Here is a 22,281-nt window from a genome sequence, read left to right as displayed (position 1 = left end):
CAAGAAATAATTATCTTTCCTTTCATAAAATAACTTAATATGTTTACTTAGTATTGAATGTAACAATAGAGATTACCATATTTATACTTTTCTTCTATGCGCCAGATTATCTTCTTAAGCTTTATAATGTCCTTAGAAGCAATAAAAATGGAATTTAACACTATCTATCTGAAAATGTCTTAATCCTGTAATGCCTATGGCAAACTACGAACTTATACATTTTTGTTAATTAGAATATATTCGCGTGGACATAAACACCACAAAATAACCCTGGCTCCAGAATCTTGTGAGTTCCAGTTTATAATTTATGCCGATATATGTATGGGAAAGGGAGAAAGCCACACCCAAAAATGTGAAAATTCCTAAATATTAATTGTTCTACATCACAATCTGTGGCTCAAATGCAGTTTAGATTTCTTTTCTTACTCTCCATATTAATATTTTTAATATATTTCCAGGTCCACATAGAATATTCCGTTATGCAATATTTGCCGTATGATATCTTTGAAACTGTTAAAGTAATTGAAATGCATTTGAAGAATGTGACGTTATCTAATCTATTTGATAGACCACCAAATGCTTTAGATGAATTGCGGACACTTCATATTGAGAACTGTAGAGTATTAAGGTAGGATTCTTTTACAAGATGCAGATTTTGCTTTTATTTTCTATTCTAAACATTGTGCGTCTAAATCATTACGTTTCCCTTCACTTTCCATTCCACATTCTTTCTAACAATGTATTTATATGCATACATTTATTTATAAATGTCTCTATAATTATTTACTTTTATGCTTATTTTATGCTATTAATACAATATCTGTATTTTTCTATTTTTTTTTTATCTAAACGAAGTATTTAATTTTAGTAATCTTAATATGGATTGTTAAATTACAAAACATATAAATGATATGTGATTTATAGTATTATATTAATCTTTCAAACTATCCTATTCACCTAGTAGTATGAAATAACAGTCAATTAACCAAAACATTTTCTGTATTCATTAAATGTTCCAATTGGAGTTTTTTTGCAATCGACTTTGTATAACATCACTTATTTTCAGTTCCTGTGCCACAATAAATGTGTATCTTCTTTTAAATTATCATGAGCCGGCGTCCTGGCATAGGGGTAGCGCGTCTTCCCCGTGATCTGGCCGTCCCGGGTTCGAGTCCCGGTTTGGGCATGGTTGTTCTTCTGTTGTTCTATCTGTGAGATGTGTGAATGTGCCCTCCTGTAAAAAGGGGTTGTGCAAGCGAATGAGTGATGCGTGAGTGGCAAAGTCGTACTCTTGGCCCTAGTTGGCGCTGCTATAAAAAATAAGAGACGTTCCCCTCAGGCTTAAATCGCTGTCTTCGTAACAGCGGGCTTGTCAGTGGCAAGTGCCATAAGAAACAAACAAACAACAAACAAAATTATCATGAAGCGTTGTATACAATTCCATCTGTTGTAATAAGTTTTTGGGATAGACTATAGGAGTGAAATTGTTTCGCTTTAGGTTATAATTATTTCATTCCTAAAAGGATTTTTATTTTAATGACTTTTTTTTTATATCTGTAAATGGACATGTCATTAAAAACACCAAAAAATGTATATGGCTGAATTATAGTTCTATATTTCTTAAAACGATTTGTTACTTTGTGACATTTAAAAACATATTCTGTTTCAGAGGTATATTTTGGCGTATTCTTGAACCGCTGAAAAGCCTTCGAATTTTGAATATTTACTTCAATTCCATAAAAACACTGGGAAAAGATTTCATCGAATATGCTCCAAAAGAGTTGGAACAATTATCGCTATACGGAACAGAAACGAAAACAATCAAACCTGGTATGAAAAAAATTCATTCTTTGTTCAAACTTTTAGTTTAAATTCCAAGAATAGCCTTGTCCATTTAAGGCCTGTTTTAATTTTCATTAGAACTTATAATTTATATTCGAAACAATAATTTTTACTCTCTTTGAAGTAAATATATCAGCTTACACCTTGTAAAAATGAAATTTGTAATCAATTTTTAAATCGCTTGGTGGTGTCTACGGTTCTGAATTTTTATACACTGTTTCTTAGGGCAGTATTGTTGTTTAATATATTCAGAATTAAATCATCATGAAGGGATTACTATTAATTAAATTTTGATTTCATAACGTCTGGTAGGAGATTTTATTTAAAAAGTTAATGTATCTCTAATCTTTGTAATTATGAATTATACAGAAAATAATAATAAAAAAAAAATTTCATACAAATGTTTTAAAATACAATAATTTTCTATGAAAATTAACTTTTTATAATTTTTGCATAATCTTTTGCTTTGTTTTTTGAACAGGTGCATTTGCAAATTTCACGAAATTGGACAAAATAGCTGTTGATGCTGGGAAATTAACAACTTTAACTCGAGATATTTTCCCAACACCCTTCAATGGCAGATTTCTTTATTTTAAGTGAGTGATTTTAGTATTTCCAAAGAAATATGACTCATTTGTTCTTACAGTACATTTTATTGAACGAATATAATTTAAGATTGTATTATTATGCTTTGCTTTCCCAGAGAAGTTCTTCTTTCTCATGATATGATCCAGTTAAACTGTCACGAAAAATAGCAAAATGGAAAATATTACATAAAATCCTTATTATCGATTTATGTTGTTGAACTGATTACTTACAACACGCCTCTGTGTTTGCATCCGGATATGTTTAAGAGTAAGAGGGTAACGGAGTGGATGTCTTAATATTGGTTTATCTCCTGTGAATAAACATTTATAATTCCCATAGAAACAGTTTTTTGTTGAGGATATTGATAGGGTGAAACCAACGTATCTATATTGCTCAAACTGAGGAAGATCTCTCAGAACCACGACGTCCACCTCCAATGGATCCCATCACACATAAAAATTAGTGGTAATGAGGTCGCTGATAGATTGGCCAAAGAGGGCAAGGAGAATGAAACGGCCACTGGCTCTTCACTTACCTTATCAAGAACTATGACTCAAATGAAAGAAAGATCTAAACTGAACTTAATATGGGGTATTCCACCTGCGCACCAATGGTACACGAAAACACCTTCTGGCACTCTGCCGGAAATCAAATGTAACCGTGGCTCCCAGACTGCTCTGGTAAGACTAAAAAATGGCGACCTTAAATGTCTTTCCTTTGAAAGTGATAGAAAAATCCATCCCACTTGCAAAAAAAAAAAAAAAGTGCTGTGACCATCCAGCTTTACATGATCACATTCTGGGTTGCATTGGACTTTCTAAGGGAGACTAATCTCCGATCGCCTTATTATTATAGATTTTTTTGGCGGTCAACAACATATTGGGGCTGATCTGACATACGCGAGATCTTTTGAGGATAAGCAAAAACAACTACAGATATTGATAAGACCTATGCAATGATTTAGAAAAAGTAATGATTTCTTAATTAGAAGAAAACCTTTAAAAAGTTGAATTTGGTAAATTTTTTTATTATTTTTCGAGTTTTCCTGAGAAATATTTGGAATTTTATTTCAGTACGTATTATATTCAGGGGAGAAGTTGGTAAAAATTTCAGATCGGTATCTGCCTTATTCCTTGGAAAATTCATCCTTTTTTTTAAAAAAAATAAACTGAATTCTTTGAAAAATGAGTATAAACACTATTCCATGAGTTAAAATTTGTACACTGAAAAAATCTCCTACACTAAAAGCATTATTCTATAATTTCAAATCATGCCATAATGTTTAATTAAAAATAATGAATTAAAATCGAAGTTAATATTTTGATTTCATTCTTAAATCCTAATTCTTTTTCCAGTGCCATTACGACAACGAACACTATTTTTTAATATTTTTTGAGAATTAATCGCTACAAAGGAAGATTTTTTTTCTTTTCCAAATTTAATTTTTGTTATTATTTTGCTGAACATTGACCATTACTATACCATTTAAAATCATAAATAACCCTTTTAAAATAGGAGTTATTTTGGTTTGCGAACTTGACTGATATAAAAGTATTTACAAGCATTTTTCGAGGCGACCTGTATTTCGTTTGTTGACAAAGGCGAATTTTTCAAAAATTAATTAAGATATTGATCTGATATTTTTCCCTTTTATATAATACGCACTTAAACTAAATGTCAAAACTTTCGCTCTAATTAAAAAAAAATTCCAAATTCCCTTTTTCTTTAAAAAAAAAGACTATTTCTGATTTAATTAAGCTGTCAAGGTTTATAGTTTATAGTTTAATGTATAGTTTATTATAAAGATTAAATTAATACTCAAAACTTTTTTATTTATACCTTGTTTTTGAGATTAATAATTCTTTATTTAATACAAAAAATTTCCCCTCATTCTCTTTATAGATAAGAATATCAATGCAGCGTTTTACAAAAGAGAGTTCCATTCAGTAGGTTTAAAAATATTAATTTACCGTCAATTAGAAATAGATAGTGATTCACTTACAACAGTTTATGAAATTTATTACTTTGATAAGAAGTATTTTTTCTACATTCTCCAATGACTGATATCTTTATTTGCAACGAGTGATGGTAATATATTATTCATCCCGTAAGGAATATGAAACGCTGGGCATGTGCAATACGCTTTATTAAATAAACAAAATTTAAGGTTATAGGATTTTAGATAAAAATTCTTTTTTTTATATAGCAAAAGAATATTTTATGATTGGAATTTCTCAAATCATACAAATTACGCGAACCTTCTAAACTCGCCCTGGAGTTGAAATGAACGAATATATACCTTCGAATGGGTTGGCACAGAAATTTAATTGCAAAACTATAAACAGAAGTTAACTCACTCATTCAATGCAGTAAAAAAAAATTGTATTGCATTTTTCTTGATTCAGTCCAGAAACTCCAATGCTCATTACTACCTCGTTGCTAGTTAAGATGTGATCAGTTTGTGTTAATTAGGTATTAAATTAAACTGAATGGTATAAATCGACATCTCCATATTTTCTCGAAAAAACAAACTAATTGTAAATAGATATTAACTAGGCAACAAAAATATTACATGTAATCTCGTTTCCAACATCCTCCCCACCCTGGTCAACCTCGTAGGGGATAGCCAGAGAGACCGGGCGAGTTACCTTTCGATCCTTAACTCTCAGTTCGCGGTATCTTATTTTCTCGTCGCGTTCCTGATGTAGGTCCACCACTGTGGCTTTCTTCCACATGCCATGGTTTCAAACTCGATGAAAAGATCGCAGTTGAAGTAAATATTCCTTTGCCCATTTTCCCTAGAAACCATCAAATAAGTCCTGCTGCTGCTTGTAGGTTCTCTTAAGCCTTGTGTCATTATCTGGGCTGGATGGAATGGCCTTTTGTTTTCGTCTGTCAAGAAATGAGCTGGCGTTAAGGCTGCGGAGCTTACGTCTTTTTCCTCTTCGTAGACTAATGGTTGGCAGTTCAGAGTGGTTTCTGTTTCAGTGAGAACAGTGGACAGGCTTTCCTCATCTAAAGGTGTTCATCCGAGTACCTTTCTCAGGCATTATTTGGTAATTCGTATCAGGCGTTCCCACCAAGCCGGTCGTGGGGCGATACATTTTTAATTTATACTATTTGGGTCGTTATATTGTTGAATTTTAACTGATGTCAGAGCTTGCCATAACAGGGCCAGTTCCGTATTTACTGTATGAAGAGGGGTACCAATGTCAGTGTAGATTGTGAAGAGGCAATCCTCTGCTGCCAACAAATCGTCGTAGTGCCTAGAGAAATTTGTCAGTGGTAATATCTGATACGAGTTCAATGTCCAGTGGACATGTTGTTGCACAAGTATATAGTGCTATGTAGGCCGTGTCTCTTGGTTTCAAACAGCAGACATTCACAGGTCCAGCAAAATCAATTGCTGTGGTAGTAAATGGAGCCGGCGGCACAACTCTTTCAGAAGGTATAGGAGTTTCGATTTTTCTTCCACATTTCGCTTTGGACAGCTTGCGAAGTAGGCATTTATGAAGAACTTGCTTTATAGCTTGACCTGCCTTTAAAATTTAGAAGGTAGAACTTAACTCGGAGAGGACTATACGTACACTTGGATGATGGAGATACATGTGGATATTTTGGATCAAAAGATGGACAAAAGAGTGGTTTCCATCCAGTAATAAAGGGTGTTGAATATCAGAAGGAATGTCAGAGAATTTGAGTCTTCCTCCAAGAGGCAAGTAACCTTTTTAGAGAAAGGGATTGAAATAAGATTTTTTTCCTTTTTTTTTCAAGGGACGTCTATTTTTTAAGGCATCTATTTCAGCCAAGAAGCACTGATGCTGTACAGTTTGGATACATTCCTTAGCCTTCTCTATTTCGTTACAAGTCAATTCATGAGCAATACATGGCTGAGACTTACAATTTCGCACAAAACGTAGAATCCAGGCAATCATACGAGGAAGCTTTGTATAAGAACTGTAACGATGTATATGCACGATGGGTTCTGTTGTTGCAACATAGAAGGATTGAGACTCGGTTTTTCGTGATTCCACTTCGACTAACGGCTGTGTATGTGATGTTAAATCTTTAGCAGGCCATATTTCTGGATTATGTTTCAGCCATTTCGGGCCGTGCCACCAAGATACCAAAACTGATAGCTGTGATGGAAAAGTACCAAGAGTAAGACGATCCACAGGGTTGTCCTGTACATGGACATTGGTGACATTGTGCTGGAGTATTGTATGGAGGAATTTCTGTTGTTTTGTTGCAAACAAATGTTTTCCAACGGCTGGGCTCTCTTTATCTAACTTAAAGAGCGTCATTTAAGTATGGGTGATCTGGAGAATGGGAAGATGTGTCGAAAACTATACACCAATAAATTAGACTGAAATTGATTCATTAAATTAATTAGACTGAATTAAATTAAATAAGACTGAAAGGTACAAACAGACATCTCTTTTTTTCTCAAAAAAAGCCTAATAAATTTTAAATGGACGTTACCAACTAGGAAACAAAAATATTATATGTAATCTCGTTCCCAACAATGTGTTTAAAATCAAACAATTTTATAGAAATTATTTGAAAAGAATATTTCTTTGTTACTCAGAACAGGATGTTAATGTAGCGTTTCATAAAAATTCAGTCTCATTTATTACCTTTAATTATATTAACTGATTATAAATTAGAAAAAGTCAGTGATTCAAATTTATGAAATTAATCTTTGTCAGTATCGATCTTTACAATTTCATCTGCTGGTGGCAATTAGGAAGATCGTGATAACCATGAGATGTAAATAGTTCAATGTGTATTGACCAGCGATATCACCACTTCTGTTTACACGAATCATTAAAGTAGTTCATCCAGTTGTAGACTGGTTTGATGGAAAAGGTCATCAGTAATGAAATACGTCTTTCACAAGCAATGCGGTCTGAAATGAATGACATAAAATTTATTCGAGGCTCATTCTTTTTTCTTACATCTTTTATTTCTATACTTAGCATCTACAAAAAACGAATCACAACTGATTTGAAGTGCCTCTTACAAACTAAATGAAATAAAAAACTTACATGTAAAATTCGATGTCATCCTATTGAAAATCTCGGTGTCAAGACACAAATTAGGTTTCAGATGGTTTAGTGATTATTTAATATTGGATAAAATTTCCAATTATATTTGTCGTCATTTTCAAAATCTGACTCATTAAAGTATTTATGAAACTTTATATAGCTAGGATTAATGACACTTAAACAATTATAATACTTTTAGTACCTAGGAGACCAAACTTCGCCTGGCAGGCTTTTCTTTTCAGTAAAATTGTAGATAAAATCCTATCCTCTGGCTCCTTTATCAGCGAAATCTAATGGAATTGCAAACATGAGAAAAATGCTTCGGAATCCGAAGCTCTAACCATTGTTCCATGTCTGATACGCTTATGCAGGTCATGTCTGTCAATATTTTGTTTAAAAAATATTTTGTATGTAAAGTCGCATTTTTTCAGCAAAGTCACTTATACTGATAAATTTAAAAAGCAAAACCTTATCTAAATATAAAATTTCATCCAAAATCATTAGAACCAGTTCCTAGATATATGAAATACATTTACACGCACGCACGCACGCACACACACACACACACACACACACACACACACACACACACACACACACACACACACATGAATTGTTTGTTTAAAGTTATAAGATATAATCAGGGCTCATTTATATTCTTTGAAATAATCGTATGGAAGTCAGATATTTTTATTATCATTTGGAAATTAGCAAATTCTTACCACAAGAGTGTGTTTAAATGAACATAATTCATGACAAAAATTATTTTCAACAGTTTTTTTTTTTATATATATTTTAAGCTCTTGAAGTAAATTGAATGAGATTGCGGTTTTTGAAAAGTCTATATTTTCACTCTTCCAGTTAAATCTAAATGCATAATAAATAGTTCATTTTTGATTAAAATGCAAAATTATATTTGGTATTGCATGCTAGCATGGGAAAATTATAATATTCGTAAAAATTAGTAATTATAACGGAAATGTTACGGCATGCAGATGGCAGTTAAAGAAATGACACTGCATATGACTATAGAAGGTCCTAACACGGTAAGAAAGAATGAGTAAGAAGTTTCGAGAGGTTTATGTAAACATTACGTTATTAAGTGAACTGTGACTGCGAGGAATATGGTTCCTTCCTGGATACAGAAGGCTAAGAACAGGAGAGAAATCGACACAAGGCTCAACTCTTGCTTTATATAAATGAAACTGTTGAATTTTGCATCAATCGGTGTTCAACGATGCCTCGAACCTCCACTCAAACCTTTGATCCAACGCTTGTGTGAAGTGATTCATCAACTGAAGAGACAAGTATTTCTGCTATAGAGTGGGGTGAAAGTTTGATCAAATTAAATTTTATCCAACTTTTGGCGTTTTGAATGGTCTAGTATGGGATGCAGTTGCAGTTAATGCTGACGTAATAGTGTGTTGCTTTAATTAGTTCATTAAAAATGAATCCCAAAATAATTATTTACCTGATGAATGGCAGCAAAATGACTGATTTAGAGCAGCCATAAGACCATACAAACGAATGGTTTGTTATAAAACGTAGAGATTTTCTTTGATTCGAGAATAAAAGATCGAAAACTAGAAAATGAAATAAAATTCTTTAATTTTTCTACTCCAAATCTGAGTATTTTTCTATACATTAGGAACTTTTCTAGTGAAGAAAAAAAATAATAGGCATCTTTTCTATGAATTCTTTCGAGAAATTAGAAATTGAGCTCAGGACACAACATATATTGTTACAAGGGTGTAATGGTTAGTCTAATAACTTGTTATACACTGTAACATAGTCTGAAGACGAGAGTCACTGTAATATAGTCTAAGAGTGAGAATAAAAAAAAACTAATAACTCATATAATCACATACACTATTATAATTATTTATTATTATAAGAAATAAAACTTCATCTCAAAACAATATAGAAAAAATAAAATTAATATTTGTATGCTTGAGTATATGTAAGCAATATAGCACTATATGTGTATAAAGTTGTTCTAAAAATTCACTATCCTATTTTCATATTTGTCTTAGCTTTTAAATAAATATTGTTTTATTTCTTATTATTTCAAGTCCTAAGACCATCCATGTAGGGTTTTAGGAATGCATATAAATGACTTTAAATTGAAATAACTTTTTTTTTTTGAAATTACAAAAACACTTGTTCGAATAACTGTGATTCCATTTGTTAAAATGGTCAAGCTAAGCACTCAGACAATAAGCTTAGTTTCCTTCAGTAGAAAAATCCAAAATTTGAAAGCGTATTTTTTTTATTTCGTACTAACAAAACTATAAAATTCTAGAAGATTTAGAAACTGTTCAAAAATATTAAAATGAAACCCGGCAGTGGAAATTCAACTTCTTTCAAAGCTAATGTTCAGAGCTTGTTATTGTACGCTCGTAGGGAAAGCGCAGAGCTACGAAATATCCATCATCCATTGTTGGAAGGTGTTCGTAGAATCGTGTAGAATCAATTTAATGCAGAATTTTATACATTATGAAGTAATAGAATGCGACCACTTTCAATGCATGTTTCTGGTTCTGAGAGACAAAACGAACCATACTAAGGGTCAGCTTCTGAAGTTAAAATTTTTGGGCTTCAGATTCGATTTTACCGGATGTCTACCATGTGATGGGAGATGTGATGCAGATTCACTCGCCATTTTGTTGGACTTTAAAAGTATATTTCTCCCAAATGGATCTCCTGTAACTTCAAAGTAGTGAACTAATTCGATGAATCGATCGAATTGAAACACAAAGTACTTCTCTGTGAAATGGAAGAAAAAAGAATATTTTTAATGCATTTAATGTATTTAATGGTGATTAATATATTCAAATTGGAAAATGAATTATCCTTAAAATTAAAGAACAAAATTTTCAGTTCTAACGAATTATCTGAAGAATTTAAATTTGTTAGTTTGTAAGCTTTACCCATATTCCTTATCGAATAGTAGCACGTATCACAATCACTTGATTCGAAATTTTATCTTTTTGTGATTCTCTGTATCCTAGTAAATGAAAATATCTTGAATTTTAATGTTAAATACATCAACAGTCAGAAATGTGAGTTCATATAAATCAGTCTTTGCTATAAAAACGTATAAAATATAGTGTGTATGTGTTTGTTTTTTTAAAAAACTTATCTTTATTATAGCGATAACAAGCTAACGACGATTCCAGAAGGCCTTTTCACACAAATGCCAAATCTGCAGACCTTAAGCTTGAGACAAAATCAAATTTCAACACTCCCAAAGAATGCTTTTGACAGTCCTGAAAGTGTTTCTAAAATCACATACTTAATACTTAATGGTAAGAAAATTTTGCTTATTTAATTAATTATTTGTATCAACAATTATTATACTCATTTAAAACTATAACAGTGCATTAGTTTTCGATATAACTTCCATTAAAATCAAACCATTTGCTAGAGTATTTTCAAGATCTAAAGGGCCGTGGAGGCTTGGTAGTAGGGTCTCGGCTTCGGAACCGGTGGGTTTTAGGTTCGTGACCCGATTCCAACGAAGGACCATCGTGTAAGTGATGCACGTTATCGGTCATCACGTCATTGCATGGGAAGTCCGTCGGGGCCATACATCTTCCAGCTGGTGTGGTATGCAAGTTTGGAGGGGGTTGACAGCTCAGGTGTCGTCCTCGTCATCTTCTTGAACTCCTTACTACAATTATTACGTATACAGAATCACTTGTAGTAATATTTGTAATAAATTTTGAAATATCTGAAAACATAAAATTAATATAAATAACATAAACAGTGGTTTCAATTAATATCTATTATTGCGTTATAAGGGCGGATCAAAGGGAGATGAAACGGGAGTGAACGAAATGACATTATTTGTGTTTAAAACATCACTAACAAAATTACAAAAACATTGCCCCCCTGATTCAACAAGTTATGAATATATTGTTCGTAGAAGTTGTTTGATTGAAATAGAAACCAGTTTCGAATAGTATCCATGGCTTTGCAATCCGAGGGCAAAAGGCACGTTTCGAAGCCTTTTTCAGGGTAACAAATATATCAAAGTCACATGATGAAGTTTTGGGGTTTTATGCTGAGTTTTTAAACTCTCACCACCAGAGCTTCATTATCTTGTTAAGTGAGAGAATGACAAGGCCTTGCCTTGGACCAAACCTCCTCCAGAAGAATTCGGAAATGCTTGCATCGGTCCAGCACACGGATCAGTGATGGTGGAGGTACAACTACACTTCATTCATGGATACAATTCTGAAAATCCAGTAGCTTATGCCACTAGAAAACGAATAACACCATTTTGATCTTATTTAGTCGCAAACACAATGTAGACGTAACTGATTATAAATTGGATGATACAGTTGGCAGACCACTAGAGCACGTCACTTGGGTCCGTGCGGCAACCTGAGAAAACCCCTTTTCGCAATAGGGATAGTCTTTCTTATCTCCCACTTCTACCTCCATACACCGTTTCCGTCACACTTCCACAAAAATACACTAAATTATAACCACTGCTCCGTTTTTATTTGATCGACCGCTATATATTTTTTTCAAAATGTGAAAGCCCATTGTGGACAGTCTGCATTGCACGATTAATAAATGTTTATTTATCTGCAGTTTCATGTTAAATCGTTTTTTAAATATCTTTCTCTACTCTAGGTCATTGAATCAAGTGAATTTCATTTCATTTGATAATTTGGGATAAGAAAACAATGCAGTCGCCTAACTGATAGTTTTTTTAAATGCTAACTTGCCATGTCTTGCAATCCAAAAATTTCTGTCATAGGAAATAGCAGATAATTAGCAAACATTTTCAAACGGTCTTAATATCTAAAAATGGTATAAAATGAAGCCTCATGAAAGCGTTTGTATGTTTGAAGAGAAATACTTGATATTAGAGATATTTGTACCCTTTTTGGGAAGGGTTTAGAATATTGAAGTCATATCAAAATAACAAAAGAGTTTTATAATTACGATTTTAATTATTTTTCTACTACGATTCGCGCATGCGTAAAACAACTGCATCTGTGTTTTGCACTTATACGCTTATGTACGAAAACCTGAAACTATGCGCTCATTATGCATGCGCAAATAGCAAGAGCAAGATTCAAAACTGATTATGCTCTGAAAACGGACATCCAACCTTGATCTGAACACATTAAATGCCAAAACTCTTCGTTTGTTGTGATAATAAAAATGCAGAGGATAGAAACGTTCGGTTAGCGAATGTCAGAGAAAGAATGTCCGCACTTAGGGAAGATTGGTCTTCTGTTGAGCGAAGTAACCGTCTCCCTTTAAATCACACTGCAATTGAATTACAGAGACAGAATGAATTTCATGAAGAGCGAAGTGATCGCCCTACCAATATAGTTTACAAGGAAATATTATAAAGTAAGCTAAATTTTATTTTCATATTAGATTATACAGAGTTGATAAACAAGAGTGGAACAGTAAATACAATGAATTATTTGTATATTTTTAAATTTTAAAACAGCTTTTCCATTGTATATTTTTAATGAATTTTTTTGTCTATGAACATATATATTTTTACTTCTTTAACGGTCTAAACATTTCTCCATGTGTGCTATAAAAATTGTTTTCTAGTTATTTTTGATTATTTCTAAATATATTTATATGTTTGTTTGACGTTGCGTGACCTGCCCATGTCCTATCGGGTGGAGGCTAGACTTAAGTTTAAAGCTAATTTTTTCTCGTCGATGTTATGCCACGGAAATGCTGTGCGGGTACTGCTAGTAATATTATATTTAACAGTATAATATTATTTCACTCATCTTTTTGACAAAGTCCAAAAAGTCACAATAAAAATAATAAATCACGATAAAATTAATTTTATTCATTTCACTATTATGCTGATATTATTAAATATTTATTTTTATTTACTATATCATAAATTCTGTTAGAGAATACATATGTAAATTTATTTATTTCAGGTAACCCACTTAAGTGCGACTGTCGTCTGGTGTGGTTGATGGATGTCAAGCCGCAAGTTTTGCAGGGCAGATGTGAATCTCCGAAACGACTTCAAGGAAGAGAACTGAAAGATCTCGTTCGCACAGATTTCAACTGCTGAACATTGCATTTCGTTCCTGTTGTTTAAGTGTTACATGCAAAATGCGAATAAAGCAAAATGATCTAAATGCTATACTTTTAAGTTTCATACATGAATTTAAAAAAAGGTAAAACGAATTAAAAACTAATTTTTAACAGAGCTTTACTTTTCATGTATGGTTTTAAAATTTGATATCATAAAATACATCTTATCATGAACATCTTTTATACGTACAGTGGTGGCCAAAATGGTGGACGTTTTTGAAAATTTTAATGTTTTCTAACTTTGTATGCTTATAGAAAATGTAACGTTTCACAAAATACAAACTCTTACATATCATTTTAAAGAGGATTGAATGCTGATTTCTATACAAAAAGCAAAATTCAAATATTTGTAATACAAAAAAAAAGTAGAGAGGCAACAATGATCGAAATACATTAGATGCTAATGGCTGTAGTGAATTATCAGTGCTTAGTAGGGTAGCCTTTATTTCTTATTACAGCTTCACACTAATGTTTCATTGAGCTGACGAGAGTTTCAAGCTCTTTCTTCGTTATTGCATGATGCCAGGAAACAATGATAGCATCAATGAATTCTGTTTTATTTGATGAACGCTTCATATGTATAAGAGTTTTCAAACGATGCCATAAGTTGTCAATAATTTTGAGGTCAAGACTGTCTTCTGGCCATGATAACAATTTAATGTTGTTTGTACTAAACCACACTTTCGATATTTTTGCTGTCTGGCAAGGAGCCTAATCCTGCTGAAAAATAAATGATGCATAACTGGAAAATATATCACTGATGGAAAGTGCAAGTTTTGAGTCTAGAAATGTGGCAATGTATTTTCTTGCATTTAATGCCCCATCGATAACATGAAAGAGATCAATACCATCTGCTGACATGCATGATCAAATTATAACACTAACTGAATTCTTCATAGTTGCTTGAATGCAGTCAGGATGTAGCCCTTCGCCTTTTCTATGTCTTACGTATTTTCGCCATCACTATCGAATAACAATATCTTTGTTTCATCACTCCGTATAATTTGTGACCACTGATCATCTGTGAAATTAATGTGTTCATTTGCTCACTGTAACCTTTTTATACACTGCTGTAAATTCAGATATGAATGTTTTCCTTGAATTTTACCTCTTAGTCCAACATCTAATAATATTTTCCTGAGTGTTCTAGAACTAACATAAATACCAGCATCATTCAATTGACATCATCAATTCGTAAACAAGACTTTCGGACTCCAGATGTAGTTACTGAACCGCCCACCTGTCATCCCCTGTGGTTAGCCTAGGAAGACCACATTTTTATAACACAATAATCTCAGTTCTCTTTCTAGGTGTCCAATCTATTCTTTTATTTGATGTCATTGATTCTTGACTAAATATCATAAATATTTCCGAAAATTCCAACTATAAATTAAAAAGTTTAACAAAATTTCTAACTTACAATTTGATTACATTAAAAGAAGTCTTCCTTCTGCAGAAAAAAACCCTCAATAACCTCTTCCAACTTTAAACAAGATGTCATCTTCTACTAGCAGTTATTAACATTTTATTGTTTCCCAGAATAAAAACAGTGATTCGTCAGGAAAGTTAGAAACAATCCACTTCATCACTGTGTCTGTTATTCAGATTAAAGCAAGAATAACTTTTTTGTATTGCAAATATTTGAATTTTGCTTTTCGTATTGAAATCAGCATTAAATTCTCTTTAAAATGATATGTAATAATTTGCATTTTGTGAAATGTAACATTTTTTATAAGCATACAAAGTTAGAAAACATAATGATTTCCAAAAGTGTTCACAATTTTGGCCACCACTAGGGATTGCAATACCGGTATACCAGGATACCGAATACCGGTATTTTGAGCCATTTATACAATTTTGTAATACCGGTATTCACAAGTTTAAATACCGTTTTTTCGGTATTTACTAGAAATTTTTAAAATTCAGGGATTTGCCAATGTAGAAAAATAGTATACGTTTTTGATTTTATGTCTCCCTAACGGGCGAAATTAATTAGAGCATGAATACAAAGTTGCATTGTACAATCAAGAGAAGCGATAAAATACTCTTACAAGTCTGAAATTTTGCTACCCGGCACAAATAGTGTCATCGTGGAAAAACCGTTAAAACCGTTGTAAGATCTGTCATGTGCGTGCTGAGCTTGGCGACCATTTGACGACTTGGCGACGAATTTGGCGAGTTTGGCAACTAAATGGATCATACTGGAAAGTTCGAGAAGTTTCACGAACCATCCAGTAGGAACCGAAATTCACCCATAGACGTCCTGATTGGTCTGCAGATTCTAACCCGCCACCCGTAACTATAATAGACGGGCACTCTGAAGCTGCGAGGAAGTTGAGTGGATCGTTAGAAGTTGTGTGTGAGAGGAGTCGGAGTCGCCGACATGTAAAGAAACTGGAGGATTAGACAGCAAGAAAGCTGCTGAACTATAGCGATTAAATGCGTTACGTTATTATGATTGATCGACGGTATTTTGTTGTAGAAAATTTTTGTAACAATACTTATGTGAATCATCCAAGAAGGCGGGTCAAAACTAGCCTATTATTGCTCGGAGCGATACAGCACAAGAAAGGATTCGTAGTCTGATATTCGCATTTGTGAAAACAAGGTTGTAGTTGTGAAGAAAATGCATAATATCTCGATATTTTTTTTAATTGGGGAGTTTGTTATTCACATTGTATTTGCATATCATACTTTAGGATTCAAAGTATTTTTCAGATTTCTTATATATATATACTCAAATAATAACCCATAATATTGAATAAGAATTTAAAGAACATAAAAAAATCAGTTCACAATACTTCGGTTTGGTTTCATTATTTATATAATGAAAATATGTTGGCAAAATGTACAAGAGGTAAAGTAAACGGAGGAAGTACAAGCGAACTCCATGCACATTTAAAAACGAAACATGATAGAAATTTATTAAAGAAGAAAGAATCTAATTGCGATAAAGATACAAATTTAAACTCAGTTTCTAAGCCCAAACCATTAGGGATTTTAGACTATTTTGAAAAAAATATATATATAATTTGGATGAAATTATAAGTAAAAGGACAGCATTAGATGGTTTGCCATTTCGAGTGTTTTGCACTTTTACTGAATTAAGAAAGTCACTATCAACCGGAGGTTTTAAAAATCTACCAACATCGATTAACAATATAAGAAGAACTGTTATAAACTACAGTAACGGTTTTTGCAATTCTTTGAAACACAAGCTAATACAATTAAAAGTAAATGGTGAAAAATTTAGTCTTACATTTGATGAATGAACAAGTGTAAGGAATAGACGCTATTTATCATTCAGAAAAAAAGAAAAAAATTGGAATATAGGTCTTACACATGTCTCTGGAAATATGCCAGTCGAAAGATGGGTGGAAATGCTTAAATCTAAATTAGCGAAACATGGATTATCCCTGAAAGAAGATACTGTATCCATAACGAGTGATGTTGCAGCAGTTATGAAAAAAGTTAGAAAGTTAATTGGTGCAAATCAGCAATTGTACTACGCTCATGGAATTTAATTAGGAGTAATAGATGAATTATACCAAAAATTAAAGAACATAAGAATCCAAATAGTGGTTATAGAAACTTCGGATTCCGATTTTGAAGAGAATGGGAGGGATATTGACAATGAAGATAATGACAGTGTAATTGTTGAAGAAGATATTGCTAATGCCGATGAAATATTTGCCCATCAAGAATTGCTTCCTATAATTTATAAAGCTCGAAAAATTGTTAAGATATTTAAACGTTCCCCTAAAAAAATGCCATATTACAAAACTATATACTAACTGAAAATATAACAGAATATATGTTAATATTAGATTCTAAAACATGTTGGAACAATCCAGCGAGCAATAATCGACTTAAACCTGCAAATTAATTTTTCAGATAGTGAATTCGACTTAATATCCAGAACTGTATCATCTATACTTCCAATAAAATTGGCTGCTGAGGCATTATGTCGGAGTGATTCTAATTTATTAACAGCTAATGTAACAATAAATTTCATGTTGCAGTCACTGAAAGAACAGCACACATCACTATCTGAAGAATCATATATTACATTGAAAAATCGCACAGTAGAAAGATATACCGAAATAGAAAATTTCTTACGGTATTTACATAATTATAATGATTTTAAAAATAAAAAAGAAGAAAAGAGACTCACCAATTCAAATCTGATCAAGTTTATAGTAAATTTTCCTAAAATTTTTAACCTTCAGATCTAGACACATTCAGAAGAATTCTGTACAGTTATCGAAGATTAGGATGACACTAATGTCGATAGTGAAAAGGAATTGTCTGTTGAACAAAAATTAGAATTAGCGATAAATAAAAAAAATATTCAACGAACTAAAATACAATACAGAAATCAGCTATATCCAAAACCACCAGACGAGAAGTCGATTTAATTGAAGATGAGGAATTTAGAGGGAAATATTTGGAAAAAGTATATTGCACATTGCTAACAGTACGACCAACTAGCATAGATGCCGAAAGAGTGTTTTCGACAGCTGGTAATTTTTGCACAAAATTACGTTCCAGGTTTAATGACAATACAATTGATGTATTATGTTTTTTAAGATCACATCTCAAAAATTTGTAATCGTACTACAGACTGAGTAGTGATATTTACAATTTTTGTGATTTAAATAAATAAGATGTTCCTTTACATTTTTGCGATTCTTTATATACTGTTATAAGTTACAAATTATTTGCGATATTTACACTCTCTAATAAAATTATCAAATAAAACAAAGAAACCCCAGTGCTTTCTTTTTTGTTTCTAAAATTTCTACTACCGGTATTAAAACCGGTGTCCCTGTATTAAAATCTAAAAAATACTGATTACCGGTATTGAACTTTTGGTCCGATATTGCAATCTCTCCTTCTTGTTTATTTTTTTCACTCCAGTAATTATCACTAAAAACACTGATGTCAAAAATGTTTTTTAATGCAAAAATTAGCAAATAAGTAGGAAATTATTTTAGTGGCCATTAAAAATGCGTTATTTATTATTTTTAGGAATGTTTTATTATTATTTGAAATTAGGTAAAAATACTGTTCAGAAGAAAATCTGTTTTTTGTTAATCTATAAAACCTAAGATTTTTTGTTATATTGAATTCTCTCCAAAATGAACCAATCTACGTTTCAAAATAACCGTTGTAAAAAAAATTATACAATAAAAACTTAAAGGAAGCATCAATAGACACTACTTTACTGAATTTAGCACTTCCTTTAAAAATTTGATGCATTCAAATACATTTGATACGTTTACTTTTGTGATCACATCACGCCCAGATCTGCTTAAAAATTGCGCTTGCGCATAATGGGTATATCGGACAGACTTAATTTAAACTTGCCGAAAATACACATATTCATCCATTTTTTGGTTTTAAGTTACTCTGGTGCTTTTTATTTCGATTCAATCCTCCACAAGCGAAATTCGTTGCATGTCCTGAGGAGTTCAGTGGATTCCTTAAAATTTCGAGCTCTTTACTTATTTAAATTATCAGTTTCAACTGTCTAAAATGCATTAAAGATAGCATTTAAAGATGCAGTATAATTGATTCGACTCAAACCAAAAACTCAGTTTTCAAGCAATTCTCGTCGTATGCCACTGAAATGATTCACGGCCCAAATTGTATTATGATTCAAAGAAATACATCGAACAGTTTCAGATCATGAAATATGTATTTCTTGACATGTGTATTTTAAAGAGGGTGTGGAATATAGGACAAAACATGCTGATTGGGAAAGAATTATCTACATTTCAGTAGATTTTGGAAAATTACTGCCAAATATTTGATATGAAGTCCTAAATGAATCGACAGCATCAATTGCTATGCCGAAAAGAAAATTTATCCAATTAATTTTAAAAAATAAATAGAAGACATATGGAAGTGGAAACAGAATTCGACTGATGACACAAAAACTTCTACCAAATCATTTGGCCACCATCACCCTTACTTGTCACACGCTTCTCCTTTCGTGGTCACACGTAACCAAGACTTTCATCCTTAGGAAATCGTATTCTGACAAAATTCATGGCTTCCTTGAAAGTGCAGTGTAGCTGAATTGCAATTTTGAGCATCAGTGTCTTCAAAATTTTGATAAATTCTCAATGTATGTGTGTGTGTGCCTGATCGTGCGTGTGACAAAAAATTCATTTCTTCGAGCAAAATCTTAGAAGGATTAGTGATGCAACTTATTAAATTGAAATTAACTTTGATTTCGAATTTAAAATCAAGCTATGAATAAATGAAAGGAGAAAAATCTATTCTGGGATTCTGAATTTTCATCACTGAAACTGAATCTTCGAACAAAACTTTTAGCACCAAATATTACTCAGCAGGTTTCCCTAATTCAATAATTTTTCTAACACACATAAACAAACGTTTTGTTTTACGGTATTCTTAAATTGCCTGAATCATATAATTTGAATGAAAATATAATATAACTCTAAGAACGTCTGAGGATGCTTGAAATCGTAATCTGGATGAATTCTAAAACAATGCGTTTATTATTAAAAAAAATTCATTGAACCTAAAAATCACTTATTGAAATAAAATTAATTTCATAATTTCAATTCCGTTTTCCCATAATAATTCCATAATTTAAAAAGAATGAGAAAAGACGATAAATATTAGAACAAAATTTGTTCAAATTGCTTGATTCAAACTGATCACGCAAAAATATATATTAAAACACGTGACTCTAAAACCATTTCGCCTGAGACTTGCAGATTCCCGCTTGATAATGTAGCTAAACTTTTTACTCTCCGACATTCCAATCCTGTTTGATTCGTGCATCTGGAATGAAAGCAATCTACATGCTGAACTGCAAATAGTTGTGAGTATACAAAAGGATCGAAATCTCGGCGAATTTTAAATGTAATGCCTTGATCATCAAAAATCGTAATTGATCATTAGAATTCATAGCAAAATGAGAAGCATTTGTTAAATTGCAAATCAGTATTATTTCCATAATTTTTTTAAAAAATTGCAAAACACAAACATTTATTAAAAATAAACTTTTTCTCAGAGCAGAGTTTGAAATATTGACTCAGAAATCTCGAGCTCCAAACAAGGCTCTAACCGTCACTCCATAACCATAGCCTCCGATCCATCTGAAGGCACACGGAAAATGACCGGACCACTGCGACAGCAACGCATGCGGGAACTAAAGCCATCACCGGCCACGATGCACGCCTTCCCATGAGAAGAACGTCCCGTCATCTATGAAGGTAGCCGCCTCTAACATTTCTGTGCCCACCAGGGTGCGAGAACCAACCACTATATCGGAAGCTTCGCCTTTTCATTTCTGACAGGGCCCAGGTGGGAGCTATCACTCCATAACTATCATTATGTCGATCAAGAGATCATACATAATCAGTGATTTCCACTTCCAACATTGATATTAAATCCGGACGGAGGCATAATGTAAGTGAATAGAGAGTATATCTAAAGTATCTGTGAGCTCGATATCTCGGTGGGTTCTTCAATCACTTAGTCTTTTACGAAAACATTTTAATATGGCCTTGCCAAGTTAAAGGTTAAATGTCAGGTGAACTTGCTAAACTGAAATTATTCTTGTTTTCATAATAAGACAATTGTGGGCATTAACTCGATTGCGATCGACCGGTAGATCACCAAAGCATTTTGGGGCGACCGTCTTTACTAAGACCTAAGACACACATATGAAAGAAGCATATTTATGGAACATTGTTTTTCCCAAGAGATAAAGAGAATACAAAGTTTATCTCCTTCAAAATGACATCATTTTAAAAGCACTTTGTTCAGAATCTAAGAATAACTTTTGGAATCTAATGGGCGTATCCTAATTTTAATACCATTTAAATCGTTCTTTGTTTCTACTTACCTGTGGGAATCTGCATTTTCAACGATGAATATACATCATAAGACAACATATCTCACCCATCTCACAGATGATCACTTAGAATCCAATGCAAGATTAGCAGTTAGTAATTATATACTGAGATATTGGCGGACAGTATGCAGTCGAAGTTTTATATTAACTATACCTGCGAGAACAAACTTTAGATGAAAAGGATTTATTTTTTAATGTATTTTGAATTTTTCGATGTTAAATACATCATTTGATATTATTATATTTGTGGCAATTATTATGCTTGCAGCAATGTAGGTAAGTACATATTCCGCATTTATTATTAAGTTATAATGAATAGTGTATGCCTATACCTCTGGATGGACCGCAACACCTTAAAAAAATTAGAAGTGATCCGTACCCGAAAAAGTCTGCCCAACCCTGTAATAAGAGAAGAGATATAGGAAGGATCTCTACTGAGAGCAGGATTCAATTCTTAGACATAAGCATTCTAACTGAAAAACGGGAATCTAATGGTTGCGTTCACAGGCATCTCGATTGGAAAATCATGCGAGATCAACCCTTCCGTCCTGTAGTATTCGGATTCCTTCTAAAACTCAAAACTTGAATGAAAGCACAAGATAATAGAACTACAAGAGAAATGAGCATTCACGAATATAAAATTTCGATGGATTCTTACCATGTTATACTTTTTATGCATATTTTCTTTGGTGACGTAAAATCTTGGATAAAAGCTCTATAACGTGTTGAACTGAAATAAATATTGTTTTCATAGTTAAAAAAAATAAATGAAATGAAAATTCGATTCTGGGAGTAGAATTTGAAACA

General features: G+C 32.5%; 1 protein-coding gene across 1 annotated transcript in view; it reads left to right on the top strand.

Annotated features, from left to right (window-relative positions):
* LOC129965633 (protein slit-like) overlaps positions 1 to 13,554 on the top strand; it is an 18,857-nt gene extending 5,303 nt beyond the window's left edge. Inside the window, exons 2-6 of the mRNA XM_056079695.1 lie at positions 459 to 628; positions 1,670 to 1,830; positions 2,324 to 2,438; positions 10,632 to 10,786; positions 13,415 to 13,554. Of these exons, the coding sequence (XP_055935670.1) occupies positions 459 to 628; positions 1,670 to 1,830; positions 2,324 to 2,438; positions 10,632 to 10,786; positions 13,415 to 13,554 (741 nt within the window). The remainder of the gene's footprint in view (positions 1 to 458; positions 629 to 1,669; positions 1,831 to 2,323; positions 2,439 to 10,631; positions 10,787 to 13,414) is intronic.
* The last annotated feature ends 8,727 nt before the right edge of the window (positions 13,555 to 22,281 follow it).

This window comes from Argiope bruennichi, chromosome 4 (assembly GCF_947563725.1).
Source record: "Argiope bruennichi chromosome 4, qqArgBrue1.1, whole genome shotgun sequence".
NCBI classification, from domain to species: Eukaryota; Metazoa; Arthropoda; class Arachnida; order Araneae; family Araneidae; genus Argiope; species Argiope bruennichi.
The sequence above is the reverse complement of the archived record's forward strand: the minus strand, read 5'-3'. Positions and strand labels throughout refer to the sequence as shown.